This window comes from Crinia signifera, chromosome 6 (genome assembly GCF_055691185.1).
Source record: "Crinia signifera chromosome 6, ASM5569118v1, whole genome shotgun sequence".
NCBI classification, from domain to species: Eukaryota; Metazoa; Chordata; class Amphibia; order Anura; family Myobatrachidae; genus Crinia; species Crinia signifera.
The window spans coordinates 226,301,212-226,320,567 of record NC_139222.1 but is presented as its reverse complement, the minus strand read 5'-3'; the positions used below and the strand labels follow the sequence as shown (position 1 = coordinate 226,320,567).

Sequence of the window (19,356 nt, the reverse complement as noted above, 5' to 3'; positions counted from 1 at the left end):
CAATTCAACCTGCAGTTTCCCAATCATCAGCAAACTATGCACGCACAAGACCCATTCCTGTGATTGCATATGAAAAATGCTACGCCTCTCACTTATTAACTGTCAGGAGGCATTCGCAGGGAGGGACAGGTGCATCGATGATCGTCATTCGGAAATACAGAAGTGTGTTGCTCCCATATACCGGGCAAGCGTTGCAATACCAAAAAGGGGCCCTGGACTGGAGTTTATAAAGTATAATTAGCTTGAAACAATGTAGAGGTTGAATAGTGCGGCCAGTGCTGCAGACACAGGTCCCACCAGGCATTGCAGGTGTTTGAGAAAGGCAAGGGGGGACCGGCCTATTTTGTCAGTTCCAGGCCCCACAATTTCTAATGGCAGCCCTGCTCAGGCTTGCATTCACAGATCATCCTAAACTTTGATCGCATGGCAGTTTTAGCAATAGTAAATGCAGGAATAATTTGGTATGCATTTGCATTGCATGCTGAATGAGGACCTTAGTCCTGTAAATGTAACATAAATAGCATATTCTGTTTACCTACAACCCACCTTCATATTCATAACCAACACTGTTAGTTATTCAAATATGTGTAATTTGTTTAAGCATCCTGTCCATTTAAGGCTATAAATGTCAGCTTAATAAATTAAGTGCAAATCAAATTCTGAATGGGGCATTCACGCCACATAATCCCTCTCCTTATTAAAGGGTATAGCATTTATCCTTGAACATTAATCATTTTACTTTTACTGCATTAAGTTGGGGTTATTTGAATGTCCTACAAAGTTTTATAATGATAAATATACACTGCAAAAGTAGCCAAGAGTTGAAAACCTTTTTAAAATAATAACAAAAATCCATTAATAAAACAGGTACGTTAAAAGACTGCATCTCATTGTGAATTCAGGGAGACATAATTCTCCATCTCCTGTGTTTGTCCATTGTTCCAGTCCATTAATAATGCCTAAAAGATAGTTTTAAGATAACATGATTAGCTGTCAAGGTGCATTGGGTTGATGGTATTGTGCGAGAAATAAATTACATTTTTATTGTAAAAATAATATACTGGTTTCCCATTTTTGTTCATTCAGATAACACTAATATTTAGCTAATACTTCCTTGCTGATTTTCTGACTGCCCCCCTCTAGAAGAGGCAGGACAGGGAAGGGGGCGTGGTGTGACAGGATGTTGCAAAACCTTATGCCATAGTATGATTTTTAAGAATTAGGGCCAGATGTACTAAGCTTGAAAAGTGATAAAAAGGAGAGTGATAAACCATCAACCAATCAGCTCGTAACTGCCATGTCACAGGCTGGGTTTGAAAAATCACAGGTAGGAGCTGATTGGTTTTTGGTTCATCACTCTCCATTTTATCACTTTTTAGGCTTAGTACATCTCACCCATAGTTTTGTACTACAATGCTCTCAACATAGACTCCCCAATTGTAGCTACTGCAATGTCAAGATTTTAAACCTGATTAATTAGATTATTGCTGAGAATTATGTTATTCAGTAAAATACACAAAGCTTAAAACATACAGATGTTCTAAATATCATAAAATATTATGAAATAGGACATAAAGTCTCAGGGGGGGTACACACCAGAACGATTAGGGCTCAATTTCATCAAGCTGGATCCAATTCCGACCGATTGGAGGCAGATTGTATGTAGATTGGGCATGTTTAGGTCCAATTTCGATCCGATTCCAATCCGATGCGCGTCCCGCTGTCGTTTGGTCGTTTTACAGATCCTACCTGCTGCAGTGAGGATCTGTAAAAGATCCATTCAACTGGATACAGACTCAGATCGGATTGGGATCAGATTGGATGCAGATCGTTAGCAGATTGTGTGCTCCAACAGATCGTGCGAGCATCAAACAATCTGCTAACGATCTACTAACAATCAGGATCGTTCTGGTGTGTACCAGGCCTCAGAGTATATAGTGTGTTAACCAAGTGGTACCTAATCAATGATCATATAAGCATGATATCATATAGATTGTAAGCTTGTAGCAGGGCTCTCCTACCTCCAAATATGTCTGTTGTTACCCAGTTTGTTTTATCACTGTCTACTATTATAAAGCGCAACGGAATCTGCTGCGCTATATAAGAAACTGTAAATAAATAAATAAATAATAAATGAATGTGGCAGACAGTTACCACAGAGATTGTTGGACTTAGGTGCAAAAATACACTTTGGGGCTGATGTATTAAGCCTGATGAAGTGATAAAATGATGATAAAATGGGAGGTTTTAATGCACCATCCAATCAGCTGTTAACGGACACTTTACAGACTTGGTTTGCAAAATGACTGGCTGCTGCATTATCACCTTCCACTTTATCACCATTTTACCACTTCAATAGTCTTTATGCATCTGCCACTTTAGCATCAACGCAAGTTGTTGAAGTCATTAAAGCCATGTAAGTCAGTGACCATCACAGGAATAGTGTATACAGTCCTAAATGCCACTAAATTGGGGCAATTACTGTACTGTACAGGCAGAACACATATTAGAGATGAAGAAAATGTATTATTTGTGCCTGATCTAGGGACAAATCTTATTGCTATCAGTGTGCTGTAAAATAAGGAATACAGGGGCTGAGATATTAAGCCTGGAGATGTGATCAATTGAAAGGAGATAATGCACCAGCCAATCAGCTCCTAATTTTCAAGTTACAGGCTGGGCTTGAAAAATAGCAGGAGTTGATTGGCTTGTGTGTTACACCTTCTACTTTATCACTTCTCCAGGAGTAATAATTTTGTCCAACCTATTGTCTACACACCAAAGCACAATGGTGTTATTTAAGGGTAAAGAGGGCAAGAGTTGAGAAAGCACAAGATTTGCTGATTGAAGTATATAAAAGATTTTAGGCAGAAGCACTTTAAACAGCTGTTATGAGTGACATTCTGCTGCCGTGGCTCGGGCCGCCTACAGGATGCCGGAAGCAGCAGCCTCCCGCCGCATTGACATAATGATGACTTTTTAAGAGTATTTTATTAGCTCAATGCCAACAATATGAGTGTATTGAGTGGATGAGTATGTATGAGTGGATGACTGCATATTGTATTAATATGTATGAGTGGATATTGTATTAATGTGATTGCTGGGGAGGGGAGGTGTCAGAAGTTTTGCCTAGGGTGCCAAGAAACCTAGCACCGGCCGTGCATAGAAAGCGATACACACTAAGCTATTGCTAGATCAGTGTGTGTGGGGTCCAGGGCTGGCACTACCACTAGGCAGGTCTAGGCATTTGCCTAGGGTGCCGGCTACTGGAGGGCTACTGGAGGGCGGTAGTGAGCTGGAAAGCTCTACCACCGCAGCAGCAGCAGAGCAGGAGAGCCGGAGGGAGAAGCAGGTGTTCGGTGAGAGAACACTCTCTCCCCCCCCCCTGCAGCACGGCGACCATATCGCATGTTTGGGAAGACACACCGCGCACCGCCCCACCCCCCTGCGTCCGGGCAGACACACCGCGCACCCCCCTCCCAGCAGGGCAGAGACTCCGCAATCCCCCCGGCACACCCCGCACCCCCCCTGCGGCCGGGCAGAGACCATGCGCACCCCCCCAGCAGTTGAGAGCCGGGGCACCCCTCCCACCGGCCCTGGTGGGGTCACAGGTGGTTATGCTGGGTACACACTACTCAGCTATTAAGGAGCATTTAACAAGATCAGCCAAGTGATCACAAAGGTTTATAGCCTGCTAAAGGGGGGGTATTCATAATGAAATAGTTACGTAATAGTTAAGGCTGAATAAAGACGTGCGTACATCGAGTTCAACCTCTGGTTAGAGTGTATTATTTATTCCCTACATTCATTTATATAACATGTATTCTGATTTAATTTTAGACAATTCATGATTGTTGTTTTTACCCAATAGATGTTTGTCCAACCTTATTTTGTCCAAACATCAGCAATCACAATTAATGGATTTTCAGATCCAGGGATTTTTTGGCCAGATAAATGGATTCTACATTCTGACTTGCCCACAGATCTCCAGATCTCAGGATTGTCACAATTAATTGCTGATGTATGGGCCCCATTAGGGTATGAAATCTTTTTTCCTCTAGTCTAAATGCATGCCCATGTGTCCTAGAATCCTTCCTCAAAGCAAAAAGGGTGCCTGACTGTTCCTTATATTGGCCCCTGATATACTGTATTTGTACTGTACATGTTAAGCATGCATCCCCTTAATCGTCTCTTTTACAGCGGGGTACAGAATTGTACTCCATATTCTAGATTCTACAATGCTTTGTAGAGTGGCATGTCCCTAGTTTCCACACCCCTTCTTATCCCGGTTGATATTTTTGGGACAAACAGAAATATCGTCCATTAGGTCAGATTGACATCCGACCTATTCAATGTCGGGTCTATGTTTCCAACTGTCTAAATAGATAACAACAGTCAGAAAGTCTGTGGATCAATGAAAACGGCCACTGATGGTCGGAAATGGCAGCTGATTTAACAATCCAGTGGCCGTTTTTGACAGTGCAGATTCGACTTTAACAAAGGCGACAGGGGCGTAACTATAGCACCGCAGCCCCCGCCACCGCGGGGGGGCGCTGTGCATGTGGGGGCGCCGGGGGCTGCGGTGCTATAGTTAAACCCCCCCCCAATCCCCCGCAGACTGTCACTTACCTATCGCGCTGGCGCTCGTCTGCTGAGGACCACCACAAAATGGCCGCCCCCATATAGCACACAGTTCTCTGAAACTGTCTGCTGTATGGGGGCGGCCATTTTCTGGTGGTCCTCAGCAGAAGAACGGAGCCGCCGGGACCAGCGCTATAGGTAAGGCTGTGGGGGATTGAGGGGGGGTTTGCATGGGCGGCGGGGCAACGGGGTAGGGGTGCTCGGCGGGGCGGCGGGGTAGGGGTGCTCGGCGGGGGGCGACAGGGGGGGGGGCCTAACGGCGGGGGGGCGCCCAAAACGTAGCTACGCCACTGAAAGCCGAGTCCCAGAAGAAAATGCCTGGGATTAAATACCAATGGCCGATATTTCTGCCTTTCGGAAATATCATCCAAGATTAAATACCCTGCTAAGTGTGATGATTGGCAGGGGGCCATAGACGCTATTTACTGGAAGAACAACACTTATGGAGCTTGACTCAATATTATACGGTTATAGATACTGTTATGCTTAGTTTTTGAATTGCAAAATTGTAAGATCTTTACTAAAGTAATAAACATGCTACATCATAAGTGTATTATGTTAGTGTTTATTATCAGGGGCACCCATAGAAGGGGAGGGCACTGATTACCCTGGCCTGGATTGTTGGAGGGGACAGAGGGTGCAGGGTCATGCCTCCTGGATTTGGCCATGCCCAATACACAGGTCCATTTCAGAATGGTCCATCAAGCTCATTGATTTTATGTAACTGGACTTAAAATATTATGTTCATACCCAAATAAAATGAGTAATGGCAAGAATGTTGAGGATTGGTATATAAAATAGAACAGGGGTTCCCAAACTCGGTTCTCAAATCACTATAACATTCCAGGTTTTAGGCATTTTAACACATATGCACGGCTCGTAAAATCAAATTGACTGAGGTACTAATGAAGGGTTATGGTATGCATCATAGACTGACTTATCATAGTCATATGGTCGACCACTAATGGTCGACAGTCACAAGGTCGACAGGGTCAAAAGGTCAACAGGGTCTAAAGGTTGACAGGTGAAAGGTCAACATGTTATATGGTCGACATGTTCAGAAGGTCGACGGGTAAAAGGGCGGCATGTAAAAGGTTGACATGGAAAAAGGTCGACATGCGTTTTAAATGTTTTTATCGTGCCTATGTCGACATAGGTCGACATGGACACTATCTAAGTGTACCACCTCCCCCACGCTTGCCATGCCTCGCTACGCTCGGCACACTATTTGATCCTCCCTCCACACCCTAGTGGATGGTAGGGCATGAAATACTGGCTGTCCGCACATGTCGGCTGAAAATTTTGTAAAAAAATGCATGTCGGCCTTTTTCATGTCAACCTTTTGACCATGTCCACCTTTTGCCGGTCAACCTTTAAACCATGTCAACCTTTTCCATGTCGACATTTAGACCATGTCGACCTATTTTGTGTCGACCTTTAAACCCTGTCGACCTTTTGACCCTGTCCACCTTTTGACTGTCGACCATTAGTGATGAGTCAGTCTATGATCAGTCCGGATATCCTAATGAAGTCAGTACCCAAGCGTGAGTATCCTTAAAGCTTGGACAATATGGCCGGTTTCACACACTCTGGCTCCTGCCGGACGGTGAAATCCCGCACGACAGGGAGCCGTGCCGCACACATTAGTTGTGAATGGACACTATTGTGACACACACGGGACGGCCACGGCCCGGCCGCACGGTTGCAGCCGGATCCCGCCACTGGAAGGGACGGCTGCCGGGCTGTGGCCATCCCCTCCATGATAAAGTACTGTGTGCGGCACGGCTCCCTGGCCGTGCGGGATTTCACCGTCCGGCAGGAGCCGGAGTGTGTGAAACCGCTGGTTTCACACACTCCGGCTCCTGCGGATGGTGAAATCCCGCACGGCCAGGGAGCCGTGCCGCACACATTAGTTGTGAATGGACACTATTGTGTCCATTCACACGGGACGGCCACGGCCCGGCCGCACGGTTGCAGGAGCCGGAGTGTGTGAAACCAGCCTATGGGTACCTCAAGAACCATCTGTAAGAATTTCTGAACTATTATATGCTGTAGTATTTTAATCTTTCAACAAAGTATTTTGGAAGCCTTTTTAGACAGTGTAAAAGAGTATGGAAGCTCAAAGCAGTTAAAGAGCTTGCAATCTACAAATATAATATGCAATAAAAACATCTGTAAAAAAACATATTTTTGAAACATATATTTTTGTTAGTATATTAGTTCTTCCATTTTTATTAGAACGTACTTTGTTCATATTAATCTCCATGTAGCCTTTAAATATTGGTAATATCAGTATATTAATCCTTATACATTTAAAAAATATATTTATTAAAGTTTTCGGAAATAGCATAAATCAGAGGTTCCAAATGTGATCCTCAAGGCACCCTTACTTTCCATTTTCTAAGTACATGCACGGCTCAGCACGAATGGTTAAATACAGGTGGAGTTGCACTTGTTCATCCCGCCAGCAGGCCAGAGCGTTTGGTCTTAGCGTGCCATTCGCCAAGATGGGGACATGTGATCATGTCTCGCAAACGCGTCTCACACGCACGTGCATTACCTTCTTTCGCCAAGACGAAATGTTCTGGCGCGCCGGCGGGATGAACAAGCACGGCTCCATCTGCATGTCCCTGATCCTTGTGGCAGCTATTAGGCAGTGTTGCCTACCTGACCCTCTCCTTTAGGGAGAAAATGCTCTGTTCCTGGACTTCCCTGGTAATGTATGATTGCCATCACCTGTGGTGAAACACCCTTCTTATCAATTACCTAGCTCCCCACAGGTGACGGCAATCATACATTACAAGGGAATGAGCCACCTGTGACCAAGCATGTCTATACCTAAGGACTAGACCAGTGGTAGCCAACCCTAGCCCTCGGAGAGCTACCAACAATTCACATTTTCCAGACAACCTAGCTGCTGCACAGCTGCACTCATTAATCACTGACACATTTTAAAAGATACACAGGTGGAGCTAATTAGCTCACTTGTGATTCTGTGAGGAGACCTGCAAAACATGCACTGTTGGTAGCTCTCGAGGACTAGGGCTGGCTACCCCAGGACTAGACTATTAGGGTTTCTTAAGGACCACGTTTGGGAACCTATGACATAAAATAATGTACTCAGCAGCAAAAAATATAAGCATTAGCATATAGTAAACGCACAAGACAAATACTGCATTCTAATACATTCTATTGACATCCCTTTAACAATAAAAGCCCATCAGCAGAATGCACAATTACTATGGAAAACAGGACCCATACTGTTATTTCTTTAATAATATATTGAATCTGAGCTCAGATTATGACAGGGAAATACAGGAAAAAGAGATGAAAGTGCTGTGATCATGGGTGAGCTCTAAATGTGAAGAGATCAGGTAGCTGTCATTCTCACACACTTTACTATGTCAGGTCAAATGCATTATTCAGCAGGAGTTAACAATTTACCAATGGCACTGTCATTTGTTCCTGGTAAAGCTGTCATTTCAGCATGAGAAACAGTCATGTATTTTATAGCATTCAGCAAAAGTCAGATCTTTTTTTAATTACAAACCCATAGTGTAAATGTTAGTGAATATCAGTATCTGATTAAGTTAAGGCCTAATTAATTCCATACATATTAGCAATCACCCAACTGTGTAGGTTAAAATTCTAAAGGTGACCACCAGATGGCTGTGCCAGTGTAACTTACTGATGGGACCATTACTTTATGTACATTGGGTACTCTTTACCTAGCACAGCGCCCATCGCGGGCATTGAATGCACTAAAAAATAGGGTGCGACGCGACCGACGCGATGTCCGCGATTTCCCATAGGGAACAATGTTAAATATCTCAATTGACCCGATTTTACTATTCAATGCCTCAATTGACACGATTTTTCCATAGGAAACAATGTTAAATGGCCCACAGAGGCCAAATAGGCACCCTGAAGTGTGAAATGGCCCCCACAATTGTTAACGCCACCCCACGATCAACGTGAACCCGAAGCGTGGCGAGCGTAGCGAGCCTGCGAGGGGCGGCGGTACGCGTCCTACGACCTTTTCATACCCCCACTATCCACGTCGGCGTGGAGTTGAGAATAGAATAGTGTGGCGAGCGCAGCGAGCCACCGGGCCCGAAGCGTGGCGAGCGTAGCCGGATACCTGTGAAGCCCGCGAAGGGACGCGTTTACCTGTGAAGGTATCCGCGTCCGCTCGCCACGCTTCGGGCTCGGTGGCTCGCTGCACTCGCCACACTATTCTATTCTCAACTCCACGCCGACGTGGATAGTGGGGGTATGAAAAGGTCGTAGGACGCGTACCGCCGCCCCTCGCGGGCTCGCTGCGCTCGCCACGCTTCGGGTTCACGTTGATCGTGGGGTGGCGTTAACAATTGTGGGGGCCATTTCACACTTCAGGGTGGCTATTTGGCCTCTGTGGGCCATTTAACATTGTTTCCTATGGAAAAATCGTGTCAATTGAGGCATTGAATAGTAAAATCGGGTCAATTGAGATATTTAACATTGTTCCCTATGGGAAATCGCGGGCATCGCGTCGGTCGCGTCGCACCCGATTTTTAGTGCATTCAATGCCTGCGATTTTTTTACCTGCGATGCTCACGATCAAAATCGTGGGCGCGGTGCTAGGTAAAGAGTACCGTACATTGTGCTACAGTGCCAGCTAGTAACCCTAAAGCCAAAGCCTCCTTCATTACATGCACATGGGCAGTATGACTGGTAAGCCCCTGATCACCTATACACATGGGTTTAGCAGCATTATAAGGGGAGCTACATGTGTATAATCCTAGGGCACCTGGGATGTTTAATCAGGCTCTGGTGAATATCATCCTTTGAAATCAAATGCAAGTGCTTGTCATTTAGTACAGTATGCAAGGTGGGTGATCTATAGCAGATATAAGCAGACCTAAGGCTTTATGGGATGGTCTCTGAGCAGATACTTGCAGCCCCAGCTCCTTCCTGCTAATATTTTCAGATTTGTTTGATAGAGTTTGGATTGGCCCCCATGCATCTGTATTATATTGGGTAAATGTATCATTCGCCAGAAGGCAGAATCAGTGGATCAGGAATACTTGTCTTGTTTTTATCCCCTTGTACAATGCAATGGGACCTTACTGTAGACTGTTCCCAAGGCACTGGGATGCAGCTTGGGCAAATCTTCTCCCACAGTATGATAATAGAACTGTTCTCCTGGGATGAGAATGTCCTCAGCATTGTTGGGACACACTTAAATTGTACACATACCTATTATACTGACAGTGGAGGTAGTAGTTCTCAGGGTGCAGGGCCGGACTGGCCATCTGGCACTTCTGGCAAATTACAAAGGGGCCAGGTGGCCGATTTGTTTGTGCAAGGAGGAGGCTCTGAGAGAGTCACTGGCGCTTTCTGTGCGCCGCTGAGGTCCAGGAGAGAGGGGGGCATCACATGTCATTATTCCCCTCTCTCCTGCAAACTGTTAGAGGCAGCGTGTGCGTGTGTGGTGGATGTGTGCACGCTCATGCCCACAACCGGCATGTGCACACGCGCGTCAAAGGTCACGTGTCAAACCATTAGTGCAGTGATCAGTCTATGCCTGGGGTAGCCAACTCCAGTCCTCGAGAGCTACCAACAGTTAATGTTTTCCAGATCTCCTCACAGAATCACAAGTGAAGTAATTAGCTCCACCTGTGGATCTTTGAAAATGTCTCAGCTAGTAATGAGTGCACCTTTGCAGCAGCTAGGTTGTCTGGAAAATGTGACCTGTTGGTAGCTCTCAAGGACCATAGTTGGCTAGCACTGGTCTATGCCATACTCCCCTATTCTCCTGGAATCTCCAGAATTTCAGCAAGTCCCCACTGACTACTGGAAGAGCTTCTCCAATTGTTTGCACTTTTAAATATTCAGGAAGACATTGGGGCGTTTAGTGTATGGGTTCTACATGCCTACATGGCTTTGCCCGCATCCTCCTACAATATAAGGATGAGGCCAAAGCCGAAGGAAGACATTGGGGCATACAGTGTAAAGGTTCTATCTGCCTACATGGCTTTGGCCTCATCCTCCTACACTTCTCATAATTGGGCAGATTTGTTAAGCCTTGTTAAGAGATAAACCGGAGATAAGTAGAGATAAAGTGGAAGCAGATAACGCTCCAGCCAATCAGCTGTGTTTGAAATATGATAGCTGGGAGTTGATTGGCTGGTGCGTTACCTCCTTCCACTTTATCTCTTCGCCGGGCTTAATACATGTGCCCCAATAGGCCCTTGAACATTTTCAGCTCAAGGCCCATGGGGCCCTTAATCCAGCATTGTCTATGCCTTAGTGATGTTACTTATTCCTACTGAGTTCATAGACTTTGTATTGGGTAACTTAATAACTTCCTTCATTCTATGTAAGTAACATGTAAATTGTAATTAATTCTCAATGTTTCCAGTACATTGAAGGAACCAGTTCTACATCAATTATAGCACTGACAAAATTCAGTATACGTTTCATCACACAGAATTTACCAACGAATATTAATTTTACCGTGAGTATTAACATATGTTAACAGTTGCAATCTTACATGGTATGATCAGGCCTCTCAGCGAGCTTCAAAGCCTCGTGCATCCCTGCAGCTGACAGCTTCCTGTTGATGTTCCTGTACCTGCATTGCAACAGGTTTCGATAAGTTGTCCTCAAGTCTCTATTAAAAAAGGCATAAATGAAAGGATTTATCAGGGAGTTTGCATATCCCAGCCATAAAAATGTTCTCTCCATCCACAAGGGAATACAACTGCACTCCGTTCCACAGATGAAAGGTCTTGCAGTGGAAAGTATAAAAAAAGGTAGCCAGCATACAGTGAAAGCCCCTACAATAATCCCAAGGGTAGTAGCTGCTTTTTGTTCTCTTTTAAAAATGGAAATGTTTTTCCTGTCGTTTCTAAGTAATCTTGAAAGATTTGAACATTCGTCTGATTCTTTGTGTATTTTCACAACCCCATTTGCAGATATCATTCCTTCACTTTCCTCCGATCGCGGGAACCCAGCAAACTTGTGTTTGGCTGCGCTCCGCTTGGCAGCTTTGAATATTCTGTAGTACATGAACAGCATCACTGACATTGGTATGTAAAAGGCAACGGCTGTAGAGTAAATAGTGTAGCCAAAGTCTTGGCTAATTAAGCAAACTTTGTTGTCATTGACATTCTGAGCCCAGCCGAACAGGGGAGGTAATGTGATAGAAGCAGAAAGTAACCAGACACAGAGAATCATTTTGGCCATACATTTCCCATTCTGCCTCACAGGGTACGTCAGAGGGCGGGTAATTCCAAGATATCTGTAAATAAACAGAACGCCATTTAGTTTATAGCAAAATATAGCATATACTGTATAGTATGTAACAGGCAAAACATAAGGCACAGGCAGTTGTATTATTAACAGTTACAGCAGTATGCTTTCCAATTTATTGAATTTTGGAAAAATGGGTTTAGTTACTAAAATAGGAATTCTATTGAATATGGAATAGCAACCAATCAGAATCTAGTTATTTTTTATTTAGCACCTTCTAGACTAGGGATGGGGAACCTTTGGCACCCAGCTGTTGTTGAACTACACATCTCTGCATGCCATGCGACAGTTTTGCTATTTGGCCATGCTAAAACTGTTGCAGAGCATGCTGGGATGTGTACTTCAACAGCTGGGGGCCAACTGTTCCTCTTCCCTGTTCTAGAAAATAATAGATGGAATCTGATTGGTTGCCCATAGCAACATCCCATCTTCATTAGAACTCCAATTTTAATAAATAACCCCAATGAGTCAAAATCTTAATTATTCCTGTCAGTTTGTCTACTCAGCAGTGTAGACACTTCACAATGGAACACTTGGAACACTTCACAATGTTACATCACATCACATTTCCCACCACTGATAGTTATTTAATGATTAAGCGCCATTCTGAAGACACCTAACTGTACATAACATGTTATTGATATGTGACCTGCATTTTCCCTGGATTGTTATGAAGAAATTGTGGGTGAAACAGGGAAGCAGATGTTATCTCCTTCCCCTCTACATCTATAAAACTTGTCCTAAATTCAAGGATCTAAGGCATAGAGGTCTGGCAAATGTCTTCCAAGGAGATGGCAGGAAAGTAATTTCCTTAGAACTCTAGGTTGATGCCTTATTAAAGCTAAGAATTAGGAGGCACAATAAGGGGGTCTCCCCCCTCAGAACCTTAGGTGTCAGAACTTTGCTGTTGATAGCTAATTGCTCAGCTTCAAAGGAAAGTAAATAAGCCAGCCCCTGCGTATATCACCAGGAGACCCCATGTGACAGTGCAGATTTTAAAAGAGTATGGCACACAAGAAAAATTGTCATTATCTAGACAGGACTAGGACCTTGTCTGCATAATGATCCAGATGAAAAATCGGAGAGGTTCCACTCGGTTCCACTGTCCCAAACTGTGTGTACTTGGTTTTTCTTTCCCTGTTTATTTTGCTTGAGAATGTTTTACGTGTGACTTTTGACTTTTAACTATATATCTTGTAACCTATGTTTTCTATAATATACTGTAAGCCTTGTAGTGATTTCACTTAAATTAAAAATCATAATTTAGTTTTAGTGGGGCAGATGTATTAACCAGCGTTAAGTGCAAAAATGCACTTAACGCTGGTTAACTGGGGGGGGATTACGATTTTGCTAATGTATTACTAGCGCACCTAACATGCGCTAGTGACAGCCCGCCGAGTTACGCTCGGCGGGGCTGTCCCTGCAATCCCCCCCAGGGATTTACGGCCGGGGCGATGTATTAACAGCCTTCAAGGCGTTAATTCGCCCCGGCCGCTTCGCCAGCTCAGGGCTATTTTGTTGTCCTATCCCCCACTATGGGGACAACGCTAGCCCTGCGTCTGGCTTGGGCTGCGCTGGAGATCTCGCGGTTTTTGCGAGATCTCGCGCATGCCCAGTGCGGCCGGCCGGGGGACAGGAGATAGCGCATCAGTATTAACTGATGCGCTATCTCCAGAAAGGGACATCGCAGAAGGGGGGAGTTAACGCTCCCCCGCTTCGGCAGACAAGATGTTAATACATCTTGTCGATGTCCCTTCCTGCTTCGCCTCGCTATTGAGGCGAAGCAGGAAGTATCATAGCGGCGCGATAAGCGCCGCTATGATACATCTGCCCCAGTGTCTGTTGTTATCCAGCCCAAGCCTCTGACACATTCTCCAGAGCGCTACCGTGTAATTCATAATTTGAGGTGTCGGCAGAACCAAAGCTGTCATGGACCAGGTCTAAAAAGGTAATTTGGTTGGTGGCAAGCGGAAAATCATGGTCAAATAAACACACGTTTGGGGTACTCAGTAAATCGTGTCACGTGGCTGGGATTCGCAGATTGGCATATCTTGAGAATCAGCCTACTAGGATCGTGACAGTTATAGTTTTCCTTTTATGCCGTGTAGCCTCCAAGCTTCCACTTTTTATTGTTTAAAAAAAATGCTACAGATTGTTGTGCTTGCAATGTGCAATGTACAATATACATCATTAAAGAACATTTTGTTTGTAGCTTTTTTAACAAAAATCATTTGTTGCTACCACCACAAGTGCCTTAAAATGTACTTGTGTTATGTTCTCAGTGAGTCCATTAACATTATCTTAGAGCAGTTAAAAAGTATAATTTACGAAAAAGAATATGCTAAACCACCAAAATCCATATAATACTTTCAGGTCTCTCCCATTTCCTCAATATGCGCTCAGTAAATGCCCGGGTACACCCCCCAATGGTTTACACTGTGGCAGACCATAGCTGACTGTCTGAGGAGTACACACCAACTAAATGGAGTGAGTGTGGGGGTAGGTGTAGTGGAGGAGAGAGTTGGGACATAGCATGGGGGATGGAGTGGGGGTTGTTGATGGAGCAGAGGGTATGGCAGAAGGGTAGAGAGGGGGCGAAGTTGAGTGGAGGTCGGGAGAGGGAGACTGCCACCAATTTAGTATGGGAGTGGGGGGGGGGAGTGTGCTGGGACAGAGCTGGGTGGATTGAGTTGGAGTGGCTGACAGAGTAGTGATGTAGTGTGTGATGAAACAGTAGAGGGGGTGAACAAGGGAAGAGACTGACATTCCATATACCAGTATATATATATATATATATATATATATATATATATATATATATATATATATATATATTTATTTATATTTATGTTGCTATTTAAAACATGATTAAACCTAAAAGACAAGTTTTCTTATATGATATATATAGGTGCTGAAATATTTACATAAATTGTATATAACTTAAAGTTCCTATAACATGACTGAATGTTAAATATGTAATTTTATCCCTTTAAATTTTCTCATTACACATTACACATTTAACCCCTTCCTGACAGAGCCAGTTTTTGCGTTCCTGACAGAGCCCTTTTTTTCAAATCTGACATGTCTCACTTAAGTGGGGATAACTTTTTTTTGCTTTTACTTATCCCAGTGATTTTGAGATTGTTTTTTCGTGACACATTGTACTTCAAATTAGTGGTAAATTTGGGTCGATACAGTCTGTGTTTTTTTGTGAAAAATACCAAAATGTCGTAAAAAAATGGAAAATTTAGCAATTTGCAAAATGGAAAATTTTCTGCTTGTGAGACAAATAATCATACCACTCAAAATAGTTAATAACTAACATAGACCATATGTCTACTTTATGTTTCCATCATTATTTCAACTTCCTTTTAATTTTTTTGGACACTAGGAGGCTTACAATATGAATAGCAAATTCTCAAATTTTCAAGAAAATTTCAAACACTGATTTTTTTAGGGACCAGTTCAGTTCTGATGTGACTTTGAGGGACTTGTATGTGAGACACCCCCATAAATGATACCATTTCAAAAACTGCACCCCTCACAGTATTCAAAACAGCATTTTGGAAGTTTGTTAACCCTTTAGGTGTTTCACAGGAATTAAAACAATGTGTAGGTGAAATTTCAAAATTTCATTTTTTTTGCAGATTTGCAATTTTAATACATTTTTCTAAGGAACACAGTACATTTTACTAGAGAAATGTGACTAAAAATTGATTCCCCCAATTCTTTTGTTTTCATAAATATCCTATATGTGGCCCTAGTGTGCACGTTGACCAAACCACAGGCTTCATAATAGAAGGAGCACCTACTTCATTTTGGAGCCTCCTTTTTATGAGATTATTTTTTAGGCACCATGTAGGTTTCTAGGCACCATAAGATGCTAAAATTTAGAAACCCCCCCACAAGTGACCCCATTTTGCAAACTACACCCCTCAGGGAATTCATCTAGGGGTATAGTGTACATTTCAAACCCCCAGGGGTTTCACCAATTTTGATACAACTGGGCAGTGAAAATGAAAAATTAAATTTTTTTACACAAAAATGCAGTTCTGGCTCAAAATTTTTAATTTTTAGAAGGTATGAAGGAGACAAAGCACCCCAAAATCTGTGCCCCAATTTCTCCCGAGTACGGCAATGCCTCACATGTGACCAAAAAATACCATTTGGGTGCATGGCAGGACTCAGAAGGGAAGGAGTGATTTTTGGATTTTGCAGCTCAGATTCTGGTGGAATTTTGGTGGGTGCTATGTCGCATTAGCAAGACCCCCCAAGCACCAATACAGTGGAACCCCCCCACAAGTGACCCCATTTTGCAAACTACACCCCTCAGGGAATTCATCTAGGGGTATAGTGTACATTTCAAACCCCCAGGGGTTTTACCAATTTTGATACAAGTGGGCAGTGAAAATGAAAAATTAAATTTTTTTTACACAAAAATGCAGTTCTGGCTCAAAATTTTTCATTTTCAGAAGGTATGAAGGAGAAAAAGCACCCCAAAATCTGTGCCCCAATTTCTCCCGAGTACGGCAATGCCTCACATGTGACCAAAAAATACCAGTTGGGTGCATGGCAGGACTCAGAAGGGAAGGAGTGATTTTTGGATTTTGCAGCACAGATTTTGGTGGAATGAATGGTGGGTGCTATGTTGCACCAATACAGTGGAACCCCCCCACAAGTGACCCCATTTTGCAAACTACACCCCTCAGGGAATTCATCTAGGGGTATAGTGTACATTTCAAACCCCCAGGGGTTTCACCAATTTTGATACAAGTGGGCAGTGAAAATGAAAAATTACATTTTTTTACACAAAAATGCAGTTCTGGCTCAAAATTTTTCATTTTCAGAAGGTATGAAGGAGAAAAAGCACCCCAAAATCTGTGCCCCAATTTCTCCCGAGTACGGCAATGCCTCACATGTGACCAAATAATACCAGTTGGGTGCATGGCAGGACTCAGAAGGGAAGGAGTGATTTTTGGATTTTGCAGCTCAGATTCTGGTGGAATTTTGGTGGGTGCTATGTCGCATTAGCAAGACCCCCCAAGCACCAATACAGTGGAACCCCCCCACAATTGACCCCATTTTGCAAACTACACCCCTCAGGGAATTCATCTAGGGGTATAGTGTACATTTCAAACCCCCAGGGGTTTCACCAATTTTGATACAAGTGGGCAGTGAAAATTAAAAATTACATTTTTTTACACAAAAATGCAGTTCTGGCTCAAAATTTTTCATTTTCAGAAGGTATGAAGGAGAAAAAGCACCCCAAAATCTGTGCCCCAATTTCTCCCGAGTACGGCAATGCCTCACATGTGACCAAAAAATACCAGTTGGGTGCATGGCAGGACTCAGAAGGGAAGGAGTGATTTTTGGATTTTGCAGCACAGATTTTGGTGGAATGAATGGTGGGTGCTATGTTGCACCAATACAGTGGAACCCCCCCACAAGTCACCCCATTTTGCAAAGTACACCCCTCAGGGAATTCATCTAGGGGTATAGTGTACATTTCAAACCCCCAGGGGTTTCACCAATTTTGATACAAGTGGGCAGTGAAAATGAAAAATTACATTTTTTTACACAAAAATGCAGTTCTGGCTCAAAATTTTTCATTTTCAGAAGGAATGAAGGAGACAAAGCACCCCAAAATCTGTGCCCCAATTTCTCCCGAGTACGGCAATGCCTCATGTGTGACCAAAAAGTGGCAGGACTCAGAAGGGAAGGAGTGATATTTGGATTTTGCAGCACAAATTCTGGTGGAATGATGGTGGGTGCTATGTCGCATTAGCAAGACCCCCAAAGCACCAATACAGTGGAACCCCCCCACAAGTGACCCCATTTTGCAAACTACACCCCTCAGGGAATTCATCTAGGGGTATAGTGTACATTTCAAACCCCCAGGGGTTTCACCAATTTTGATACAAGTGGGCAGTGAAAATGAAAAATTACATTTTTTTACACAAAAATGCAGTTCTGGCTCAAAATTTTTCATTTTCAGAAGGAATGAAGGAGACAAAGCACCCCAAAATCTGTGCCCCAATTTCTCCCGAGTACGGCAATGCCTCATGTGTGACCAAAAAGTGACAGGACTCAGAAGGGAAGGAGTGATATTTGGATTTTGCAGCACAAATTCTGGTGGAATGATGGTGGGTGCTATGTCGCATTAGCAAGACCCCCAAAGCACCAATACAGTGGAACCCCCCCACAAGTGACCCCATTTTGCAAACTACACCCCTCAGGGAATTCATCTAGGGGTATAGTGTACATTTCAAACCCCCAGGGGTTTCACCAATTTTGATACAAGTGGGCAGTGAAAATGAAAAATTACATTTTTTTACACAAAAATGCAGTTCTGGCTCAAAATTTTTCATTTTCAGAAGGTATGAAGGAGAAAAAGCACCCCAAAATCTGTGCCCCAATTTCTCCCGAGTACGGCAATGCCTCACATGTGACCAAAAAATACCAGTTGGGTGCATGGCAGGACTTAGAAGGGAAGGAGTGATTTTTGGATTTTGCGGCTCAGATTCTGGTGGAATGAATGGTGGGTGCTATGTGGCATTAGCAAGACCCCCGAAGCACGGTGAAATTATGAACCTAATAATCCATAGATGTGTGGTATATTTTAAAACACTCCTTTATACATAGGCCGGGTTTGTCGGGGCAAGTGTCACACTGGAAAATAGTTTGCTTTCTTATTCCCTTTTTATAGCAAACTTTGCACCTTTTTTGTGTCCTGCCCTTTTTTCCAGTGGAGGGGATTTCATCGGGAAAATGCTGCCCTGGTACAATACGGGGGCCAGTACTAGAAGTACTGGGGCCCTCTGCCTGCTGGTTCCCAAATATTAGGCCCTTTATGACTTCCTCTTGAAAGTGCATAAATGTCCCCCTCTGGCCGGTAGAACGGAATAGCACGTAAGCGTTATACAGTGCCATCTGGATGATATACACGGCCAGCTTCTTGTACCAGATTTTTGTTTTCCGCAGGGCACTGTACGGCTTCAGTACCTGATCTGAAAGATCCACTCCGCCCATGTACCTATTGTAATCCAGGATACAATTAGGTTTTGAGGTGTGGGTACTGGTACCTCGTACAGGGACGGAGGTGGTACTGTCTCCATGAATTGTTGTCAGTATAAGGACATCCCTCTTGTCCTTATATTTGACCAACAACATATTTTCGGTGCATATTCCCCTGCTTTCACCCCTTCTCATTACTTGGGCAATGTGCGTTTTTGGGAGGCCTCTTTGGTTCTTGCGCACAGTACCGCAAGCTGCTGTACCTCTTGAACCAAGGGCCTTAAACAGGGGGATGCTAGTGTAAAAGTTATCCACATAGAGGTGATAACCTTTATCCAGGAAGGGGTGCACTAAATCCCAGACAATTTTTCCACTAACACCTACGAGGGAGGGGGGGCATTCTGG

General features: G+C 43.7%; 1 protein-coding gene across 1 annotated transcript in view; it reads right to left on the bottom strand.

The window, feature by feature from the left end:
- HTR7 (5-hydroxytryptamine receptor 7) overlaps positions 1-19,356 on the bottom strand; it is a 79,014-nt gene that overhangs the window by 1,411 nt on the left and 58,247 nt on the right. Inside the window, exon 2 of the mRNA XM_083149031.1 lies at positions 11,177-11,926. Within this exon, the coding sequence (XP_083005157.1) occupies positions 11,177-11,926 (750 nt within the window). The remainder of the gene's footprint in view (positions 1-11,176; positions 11,927-19,356) is intronic.